Consider the following 10895-nt stretch of genomic DNA (forward strand, 5'->3'; position numbering starts at 1 on the left):
GGAAATAATAGAAACGGATTTGTTTGTGCATGCATATACAGTAAGCAGTATGAATAAATGTGTTGTGTGTAGGTTTCAGAGCCGAGTCACTGTATTTCCCAGCGCTTTCAATGGCGGCCCACTCCTCCTGGAGTCTTGTAATGTGATTAAAGGCTATTAATCATCAAAGTGTCTCTCGCGGGACCCCTGAATCACGGGCCGGGGGAAGAGCAGGGGCGTGACGTGTCAAGAAAGCTTTCAGCCAAAATTCACTCGCTTGCACACAGATCGCTAAAGAACTGTCCGGATCACCTGCTACCCACAGCAGTGCTGAGCGTTATCTTTTGAGTTATTGCACAGGCTGCTTGTTTTGTATGTTTTTTGTGTACAAGTGTGAAGACATCCCTCATTTGTAAAATTGAAACACATCTTTATGGTAAAGTGTCCTTTTACATAAGTCAAATCACATTTGTGGCTGTGATTCTTAAGGACAAAAGTTTCTCAGACACAAATTAAGTCTTGCGTTGGACTCGGATATGCATTAATTTCCCACATAAATCCATTTCAGTTTGGACAGGGATTAATCTGTGCCCTTTAAAACTGTCTAATACCAGTTTGATTCTAACTCCAAATATTGTGTGTTTTTAAATAGGGATGCACCAACATAAAATGTGTGTGCCTATACCGATTTCAAATTATTTAAAACAACATCTGCCAATACTGATACCATAGTTCGGTGGTTCTGCCTTTTTATGCCACCTTGTTTCAAATCATTAATAAAAATTATTACACAACTTCATAAGAAATGTAAATAATAGCTTTATTCTGTCTTTACATGTTTCAGAGTAACTGGTCTCAGTTATAAACAAATCACTGATGCAAAAAGCTTTGATTTTCTCCCCAATTTGAAATGCCCAATTCCCAATGCGCTCTTAGTCCTCGTGGTGGCATAGTGACTCACCTCAATCTGGGTGGCAGAGGACAATCTCTATTGCCTCCGCGTCTGAGACGTCAATCCCTGCATCTTATCACTTGGCTTATTGAGTGCATTACTGTGGAGACCTAGCGCGTATGGAGGATTCATGCTATTCTCCGCGGCATCCATGCACAACTCACCACGTGCCCCACCGAGAGCGAACCACATTATAGCAACCACGAGGAGGTTAACCCAACGTGACTACCCACCCTAGCAACCGGGTCAATAGATTGCTTAGGAGGCCTGACTGGGGTCACTCAGCACGCCCTGGATTCGAACTTGCAACTCCAGGTGTGGTAGTCAGCTTCTTTACTTGCTGAGCTACCCAGGCCCCCAAAAAGTACATTAATAATTCACATGAATGTTTCTGAATGAAGCTTTTCCCTTTTTAGCTGAAGTAGCAATCGTTTTAGCTGTAAAGGTATAGTTCGCCAAAAAATGAAAATTTTCTCATCATTTACTCACCCTCATGCCATTCCAGATGTGTGACTTTCTTTATTCTGCTGAACACAAACAAAGCTTTTTAGAAGAATATTTCAGCTCTGTAGGTCCATACAATGCAAATGAATGGTGACCAGAACTTTGAAGGTCCAAAAAGCACATCAAGGCAGTATAAAAGTAATCTATATGACTCCAGTGGTTAAATCCACGTCTTCAGAAGCAATATGATAAGTGTGGGTGAGAAACAGATCAATATTTAAATCCTTTTTTACTATCAATCTCCACTTTCACTTTCACATTCTTCTTTTGTTCTTTGTGCATATCACCATCTACTGGGCAGGGAGGAGAATTTATAGTACAAAAGGACTTAAATATTGATCTGTTTGTCACACACTTATATCACTTCTGAAGAAATGGATTTAACCAATAGAGTCTTATGTATTACTTTTATGCTGCCTTTATATGCTTTTTGGACCTTCAAAGATCTGGCCACCATTCATTTGCATTGTATGGACCTACAGAGCTGAAATATTCTTCTAAAGATCTCCATTTGTGTTCAGCAAAAGAAAGAAAGTCATACACATCTGGGATGGCATGAGGGTGAGTAAATGATGAGAATTTTCATTTTTGGGAGAACTATCCCGATAATAAACTCATCACTGTCCTTGCTGTGTCGAAGCTTACAAATTGCAACTCTGCTGTCATTGTCATCGTATTCAAAGTAATTTCGCACAGACATTTTCTTTCAAACAAAGCACAAGTTTTTTGCTAATTGTCCAAGTTTTTCTGCCCCCTTTTGTAAGAAAATATTCAGCCCTGATCATCAACTGTTCTTAAACAATCGTATGATGTCTAATTGCTTTCATTTGCCGATACCGATGTTTGGCAGATACATCGGTGTATCTCTAATGTCAAACAAATAATTGGGAAAACACCCATTAAGCATATATTACTAAGGTAACTTTAACCACAGCTACAGTTAAAAAGTTAAAGGTCAGCTAAATGTTTCATCTTTCTTATCACATTGAAATGTATAAAGTAAAATTTTAATGTAATGTTAATTATATGTACAACAATGATTATTTTAATGGCTTTGCAATGCAAAGCATCGTAACAAAGCATTATGGTGTTATACCCGTTATTATAAGCCAAGCATAAAATGCTAAATTTTATGTAACAGGGGGCCCTGTCTCTGTATCCACCATTGGGTTCTTGGCCTTACAAAGGCCCCTTTTGTAATATTATTCTTAGGCCTGAAACATACTCTTCGCAAGTAAATTAATGTAAAAGTTTCTAGGTACGCACGCTTGATTTCAAGGTTGTTGCATTTAGAAATTCTGAAAAATTTGTAGAGCAACATGTTGAATTCTTAGCATTTCCACAAGGGGCGCTATGGCTTGTTTAAATTTAAAACAGGCAAAAGCATAAATATTGTCTTTTTTACAGTCAGTTTTCTCTTTAAGATCAAGTACTTTCATAGCAGAGCAACATTTTGAAGACAATCTTGCTGAGCAAGTTAGGCCGCTTAAGTTTGAAACTTCTGTTTCCATTTTCCTAACGTCATTGTTTTCCAAAGTTCGCGGTAATGGAGAGCGTTTTCGAAACTCTCTGTAGAGTGGCCTTACAACTGTCAACATGAATAATACTGGCACAGACATCTGAAGGAAACTCTGTTAACCCCTTGTGTAGCCACAGGAACGAAAGCTCGGGTATACACACTTAACAGTGAGTTTGCCAAGCATTTGCATCTATGTTTCTTGTATTGTTTCTGTTTTTTAACGTAATGCTGGGAATGCATGTATTTTATATATTTGTTTTTACTTTTAACAGCATTTCTCTTTGTTCTCCGTCTTTTATGTCTCATATGTTCTCTCTTCTCTCAGGTGGCCTATTTTACCGAGATGCACAAGATCTTCACTGAATTGACGGATCAGAATGAACAGGGCGGACTGACAGATGAACACAGAAAACAAGAAAACAAGGCCAAGCTGAATGAGTTGCGTACTCTGTCCATCGTGGCTGATGACTGATACAGAAAACATCCCGTTACTCTCTCACACGCCACAAAGATGTCTTCATGTGTTCAAGTAGATCTTTAAGGGATAGTTAACCCCAAAATGACAATTCTGTCTTCATTTACTCCCTCTTATGTTGTTTTTAACCCATATGACTGACTGACTTCCATGGAATACAAAAAGAGATGTTAGGCAAAATGTCCAAGCTGCTCAATCACTGGTCACCATTCTTTTTTTAACATCCTTTTCTATACAGTGGAAATAAATGGTGACCAGAGACAGATCAGCTTGGACACTCTATTCGATAACTCCTCTATTTTTTATTTTATTTTTATTTTTTACCTCTGTGTGAGAGTGAAAGTCATATGGGTTTATAATGACATGAGGGTGAGTAAATAACAACAGAATTTATTTTTAGGTGAACTATGCCTTTAATGACATTGCCTGATGTGATGTCGAGCAGGGTGTATTTTAGTACCTTTATTTTTCATTTGAATTTGATTTTTTTTATTTGATTATGTAGAAGTGTTATCTTTAATATCTTGACACATTGATGAAGCCATCAAGAAACTATCGGTACTTTTGCCATTCGTCAATGCTAAACGTTTTAATGTTTTTTCAGATGCTAAGATTCTGATGAAATTCTTCTTAGCTGGAATATCATCATACCTGGCACCATTCCAGCAACTTTGCCTTTTTTTGCTTAACAAGCTTCCTAAATGTATCATTTTACCTACTCAATACAATTTTATTACAATTACAAAAACACTCCAGTCGACACGGTCGATGACTTTATAGCTTTCTCATCCACCGGAGGTCAAATTCAGATTCAAACTCTACAAAGTTTAAGGTTAGTAAACCCAAAAATGAAAATTCACATTGTTCCAAATGAGTTTTTCTTTCATGAAACACAAAATGAGATGTTAGGCAGAATGTTAGGGACTCACATTCTGAAAATGTCCTTAAAAAAAGCCCTTTAAATACGGTGCAAACCATAAACGTTTGTATTTGCTTAGTTGTCCACTGCATGGGGAAAACTTATTTCTGTTGCTCATACAGTTCACACACTACATAAGATATGTTCTCCTCTTTTCTATGGTCTTTTTAAGAAGTGTCATCAGTCAATAGTGTGACACTGGAATCTTGCTGAGAATGTTTAAACTCCTCTCTCTTAGACAGTGACCATTAATATAAGCACTGAATATGTCATAAAGATGAAAATGTTTATGGTTACTCTGGAAAAATGTTACAGTACTATTTTCAGAGCTAACAGAAATTATATGTATGTTATAACTTTGTTTCTTGATCATATATTTAGGAGACCCAACGATGTTGATGTAAACTCTGAAGGGACAACAGGCATTTAAATTATACTCGGGCTCCCTCTACTGACAGATGTATAGTTGTTTGATTGGGAAGTTTTTCTTTACTCTTTGTAACTTGCCCGTGTTTGTGTTTTTTTATTAAGTAATGAAGGATTGACTTGTTTAACTATATTTTACCGATAGTTCAACAGCCATAATTTACAATGTACTGTTTGGAAATATTATTTGAAAAGTTACCAATTGTCTTTGGACCTATTTTCCAAGTTACACTTTGTCTTCTCTTCTGATTTAGCAAAAAAAAATAAAAAATACTGACAATCAATATAGAATCAAAGTATATGTTTAACTGGAAAGACTTGTTTGTATCTGGGTCGTCTTTATTGAGACAATATTTAAATTGGATTATAAAATGTGCCTTGGCTTTTGTAGTTCCTGTCATTGCTGGTAGAGCAAGGTGTTTGATTCCCAGGCAATACACAATAACTTGAATGCACCGTAAGTCGCTTTGGATAAATTGTCTGCTAAGTGAAGAAATATAAACGGTATGTGTTTTTGCATGCCAACTTTGCCACTAAAGAAATGAATGTTTGATGTTCCTAAAAATGTTAAAAGCATTTTATGTCTGGAAGCATAGTCTTATGTTTTAACAAATGTGTTTTTATTCCACAAAGTTCTCTCTCTTTTGTTTTTTTTGCTGCCATTGTGTATAGTTGTCATGAACAGTCTTATAGTAAAATGGTTCTTGATGTCCACTGTTTGTGTTTCATATCATGCTGTAACAAATTGCAAATGGTACAATGCAAATAAATCTCTGAACTGAAAAATGAAGCCACTTAAAAAAAATCCTTCTTTTTAAACGGTTCCGTGTATGGTGAGTAATGGTTCCAGTAGCATTTACACCATGGCAAGGGCTAGATTGTCCTTGTGCTTGGCCCCTGGACCAACAATGAAACATAAACAAGGGGGACCAACCTAAGCAAAAAATTGAGGAGGAGCACCCACCGGTCCGACAAAGAGTTAAACAGTTGCCCACCCTAAAGATCACATCCTAGTAGTGCCCTTGGTTTCACCTTGAGCGCGGTTCAGTACTATGGAAAGCCAGAGTGTTATATTTTTCTTTAGGCGTAAAGCATTCAGACATTACATTTAAAGACCCCTAAGTAATATGGAAGGCCATAGAGACAAAAATGTCTTTATGCATAACGTGTAAAGACGATATAACGTATGTATGCACATCTAAACACAATTTTGTGTCCTTGACTGTTAAAATAAAATCACATCCACAAGCATGGAAACCTAACAAAATGACTGTGATTCAACTGGCTAGTCTACAATTAATTGCTTTTAGGGTGCTTTTTTATTTTATTACACAACATATAGTGTGTTTATTAATGTTACGTGTCAGTGAATGTGTATTCAAATAAGTTATAAGAGAGAGAAGACACATAAGTACTTACTGGGGTACCTCAGGTCTCAGTGCTTGGCCCACTTCTCTATATATACAACATCACTGGGACCCATCATTAAAGCACACAGGTTTTCTTACAACTGATACAGTGATGATACACAGCTCTACTTGTCTTTCCAGGCTGATGATCCCACTATGAGACATCTCTGCCTGGATGAAGGAACACCAACTTCAACTCAAGTTGGTGAAGACCGAGCTCCTCATATTTCTAGCCAACCCTGCTGTTGAGCACAAAATCAGCATTCAGCTGGGTTAATCTACAATAACACCATCCAAAACAGCCAGAAATCTAGAGGTAACCATCGACAACCAACTCAATTTCTCTGACCACATCACAAAAAACAGCCTGATCATGTAGATTTGCACTCTACAAAATGAGGAAGAGCCTTCCTCTCTGAACATGCCACACAACTCCTTTTTCAGTCTCTTGTCATCTCTAGACTGGACTACTGCAATGCACTTTTAGCCCGCCTCCTTGCATGCGCAATTAGGCCTCTGCAAATGATCCAAAATGCGCAGCATGTCTGGTCTTCAACGAACCCAAGAGTGCATTCTACACCCCTCCTTGTCTCTACACTGGCTGCCGGTTGCTGCACGTATCAAGTTCAAGGCTTTGATGTTGGCATACACTGGTTCTGATTACCTACAATCATTCCTACAGAGCTACGTTCCCACCAGAAGGCTATGGTCTGCAAATAAGTGGAGCCTTGTGGTATCAACATAAAGAGGCACCAACTCACTTTCTCTGACTTACGACTTCACTGTACCTTGATGATGGAATGACCTTCCCAACTTCATAGGCCTTCAAAAAAACATCTTAGCATGCTCAAAGTCTAGTGTGACTGCCTCATTATGGTTGCATTTGAATGGGAGTGAATGGAGCGTAAAGTGTAGTGTGACTGGGGCTTAATCCTGATTTTGCAACACCACAGTGGAAAAAGGAACTGTAACCATGCCAACTAGCCTGGATTGGTATGGAACGGCACAGTTGAGCAAAGAGAACCGTTCTGCCTGATGCTGGAAAAGCAACTATCACTATAGTTAATGTACCATGTATCATATAATTTAGATGTTTTGTATCCAAAGTGATTCCTATTACACTAATTGCAGGTGCACTGGAGCAATCTGGGGTATAACGACATGTGAATACTATGATCTCAGTACATCCAGTTCATCTCTGCTTGGGACTAAACCAGTAACTTTTGTGCAAGCAACGTAGATTACCAGTCCATGACCACACTATTATGTGATATTAAGATGGAAAAGAATTTTTAATAATACATTATCTTTTTCCCCCATCAATAAAAGACAGTAAAATACAGTGAGACTCTTTTTGAGTTGGAATTAGTCAAGTATTTAGTTCAAAATGCTCATTTACAGATAGACTGTTGTGCATTACATACAGTGAGGGATACAATCCACACTACATGCAATAATTCAACAAAACAAATGAAATTAAGATGAACAAAATTTCACACAGATTGTTCTTTAGAGGTGCAACATCATTGCTCATGATGATAATAACTATTAGATTGAATCAGGCCTTTATGACCTCAGTTCAAACTATGGAAACTGGTTAAAATGACCTAAAGCGGCGACAAGTTCATATTTTGTAAACAGAAATTAGCTTACTTGACAAGAAAATGAAAAATATCGAGTTAGGACTGTTGACATCCTTGTTCGGTTAAACCTAGTTACATATGCATTATATAGCGGTGTTTGCTGATTATTTATTCCCACAAGCCAATACATACAGTAATATAAATTATCAAAAAATAGTTTCCTTTCAGCAGCATATTTTTTGTTTAGCAAGTTTTCGCAAAATGCATAAAATGTTTTTTAAAAGAACTTGCGTGACAGCAGAAATCAGATGTGTAGTGTGTGTGTGTTAGAGTGTTTTGGAGGGAAGAGATCTCTATATAGATGATTTACTGTACATCTGTGTGATCTGCTCACTGAACACTCTTCGTAGATCAACTCGTTTGCTCTTCAGAGTTGGTGTGAGGAGGCCATTAGACACGCTAAACATTTCAGGGTGCAAATATAAGTCCTTCACCTGACAGAGAAAGAGAAAACTAGACATGTAACAAATCTCAAATTCTCCATTGACATACATGACTGTGTTTTCACAAGCTGATACAGTGTGTATATATATATATATATATATATATATATATATACACATACATACATACTGAAAGCAACCTGGTAAAGTCCATAGAGGAATATGTCAGGTGGTTTTTCAGAGAGATCTACCTGTTCGAAGGACTTCAATCCTGCTTCCTTCCCCACTGCTGTCATGTCCTCCAGCACGGCTTTCTTCACATCCTGTCATTCAGATTTCGGACATACAGATTTCATTCAGACATTTCTCTTTTTAAACTAAACGAACTTCGGAACATAGTGCCAGATGATCAAGTTTTTCAGCTTATTAAGGTTATGATAAGTCATGTTGAGGTGTATGTGTGTGTTGATAAAGCTTACAGGATTTTGACAGAGCTCTTCATATGATCCTACTATCCCTCTCTCTTTGGCCCAGTCGACAAACACCTCAGGATCCGGAACTACTATTCCTATCAGATATGACTGAATGCACAAACACAGTAAAAGAACCTAGTGAGCTGCCTAGTTTGACAGTAAACTGGGTTTCAAAACACAACCTACAGTATGTCTATGTCTATAAACCATATAAATGTCTGTGTACACACTTACTTGTAGACTATCTCCATGCACAAAGACCTGCAAAACTGGAAAACAGCGAGTGTAGACGTTTTCTATCTTCTCGGGAGCAATGTACTCTCCCTGAGAAAGCTTGAAGATGTGCTTTTTTCGGTCTATAATGCGTAAAGTCCCATTCTGACAGTCAACAGAGATAACAATGTTATAGTGTTATGTTCAGAACATTTTAACATGTTTTGAGGATGCTTATGTCTATTGTCTTATAATATCTATTTATAAATGTCTCTATAACTCTTAATAACCTACTGCAAGAAATTCTTTTTTCCATTATGAAATTGACCATTGCAAAACTAAAAAACTATTTTTGTAAAATAATATTTGGAGGGTCCTTTATTGGTAGCTATGTTCCCTGCATGGAGGCAACACAGTGCGACAATGGAAAGAAATTAATAAGACATTTCTGATGTCAGAATAGTAACTGATACATGACAATCTTTAACATAACTGACTCAAAACTAACTTTTTATTTAAATGTTACTTTGAATGTTAAGTTAATACTAAGGAGTTTTAATACTGGATAATACAAAAAATGTATATAAAAAAAAAGCATGTAATAAGTGCAATATTCTCTTCTGAGGCCACCTCTAGGCAACATAAACATTTAAGCAATTCCGCATTGCGTAAAAATAATTCATAATTAATATATAATTACTAGGGCTGTCAATTTAACTAGTTATTTTAGTGCAGTTAACCCTTTAAGCTCTAATTTGTTTTTTATAAATTTTTTTATGTTTTTAAAGATTTCCTGTTTCAGATGCATGCCCAAAATTAAAAGCTCATAATACTTTTTTTTTTTTTTTTTAAAAAGGAGGGTCAAGTGTTTGGTATAATTCTAAAGAAAACGTTTCACATTTTTTAATGATTTTAGATTATGATCAATTCTGAGACTCTCAGCCTAAGACACTGCTGAAAAATCACAAAAAAAAAAAAAATTATATTAAAGCCAAAAATTAACTTTTCTTCTTATTTTTCTGGTTTGACATTACAGTGCATTCAGAAAGTATTCAGACCCCTTCATTGTTTTCACATTTTGCTATGTTTGCATCCTTATGCTAAAATGCTTTAAAAAAAAATTCACATCAATCTACGCTCCATACCCCATAATGACAAAGCAAAAAAAAAAAAGAAAACGATTTTTGATAACACTGCAAATTTAATAAAAATAAAAAACTGAAATATCATATTGACATAAGTATTTACACCCTTTGCTATGACACTTGAAATTTAGCTTAGGTGCATCCCATTTTTCTGGATCATATTTGAGATGTTTCTACACTTTGACTGGAGTTCAGCTGTGGCAAATTCAATTGATTGGACGTGATTTGGAAAGGCACACACCTGTTTATATAAGGTCTCACAGCTGAAAATGCATATCAGAGCAAAAACCAAGCCATGAGGTCAAAGCAACTGCCTGCAGAGCTCAGAGACAGGATTGTGTTGAGGCCATAATTCTTAAATGGAAGAAGTTTGGAAAAACCAGGACTCTTCCTAGAGCTGGCCGCCCGGCCAAACTGAGCAATCGGGTGAGAAGGGCCTTGGTAAGAGAGGTGACCAAGAACCTGATGGTTACTCTGGTTGAGCTCCAGAGATCATGGGTGGAGATGGAGATAAACTTGCAGAAGGACAACCATCACTGCAACACTCCACCGATCTGGGCTTTATGGCAGAGTGGCCAGACAGAAGCCTCACAGCGCAAGACACATAAAAAAGCATCTAAAGAACTCACAGACTGTGAGAATGTGTAATTTATTTTTTTTCTCCCCTTTTCTCCCCAATTTGGAATGCCCAATTCCCAACGCGCTCTAGGTCCTCGTGGTGGCGTAGTGACTCGCCTCAATCTGGGTGGTGGTGGACAAATCGCAGCTGCCTCCGCGTCTGAGACCGTCAATCCGTGCATCTTATCACATGGCTTGTTGAGCGCGTTACCGCGGAGACATAGTGCGTGTGGAGGC

General features: G+C 37.3%; 1 protein-coding gene and 1 pseudogene across 1 annotated transcript in view; one reads left to right on the top strand and one right to left on the bottom strand.

Moving 5' to 3' along the window:
* The window catches only part of LOC127415497 (bridging integrator 3-like), a 111368-nt pseudogene extending 105343 nt beyond the window's left edge, over positions 1-6025 (top strand).
* Positions 6026-6335: 310 nt separating this feature from the next.
* LOC127415451 (long-chain-fatty-acid--CoA ligase 6-like) overlaps positions 6336-10895 on the bottom strand; it is a 65321-nt gene continuing 60761 nt past the window's right edge. Inside the window, exons 18-21 of the mRNA XM_051654197.1 lie at positions 8917-9060; positions 8689-8790; positions 8461-8532; positions 6336-8260 (exon numbers count right to left, since the gene is read on the bottom strand). Coding sequence (XP_051510157.1) covers positions 8120-8260; positions 8461-8532; positions 8689-8790; positions 8917-9060 — 459 coding nt within the window. The 3' untranslated portion in view covers positions 6336-8119. The remainder of the gene's footprint in view (positions 8261-8460; positions 8533-8688; positions 8791-8916; positions 9061-10895) is intronic.

The sequence above is a fragment of the Myxocyprinus asiaticus genome, chromosome 24 (assembly GCF_019703515.2).
Source record: "Myxocyprinus asiaticus isolate MX2 ecotype Aquarium Trade chromosome 24, UBuf_Myxa_2, whole genome shotgun sequence".
In the NCBI taxonomy this organism is placed as follows: Eukaryota; Metazoa; Chordata; class Actinopteri; order Cypriniformes; family Catostomidae; genus Myxocyprinus; species Myxocyprinus asiaticus.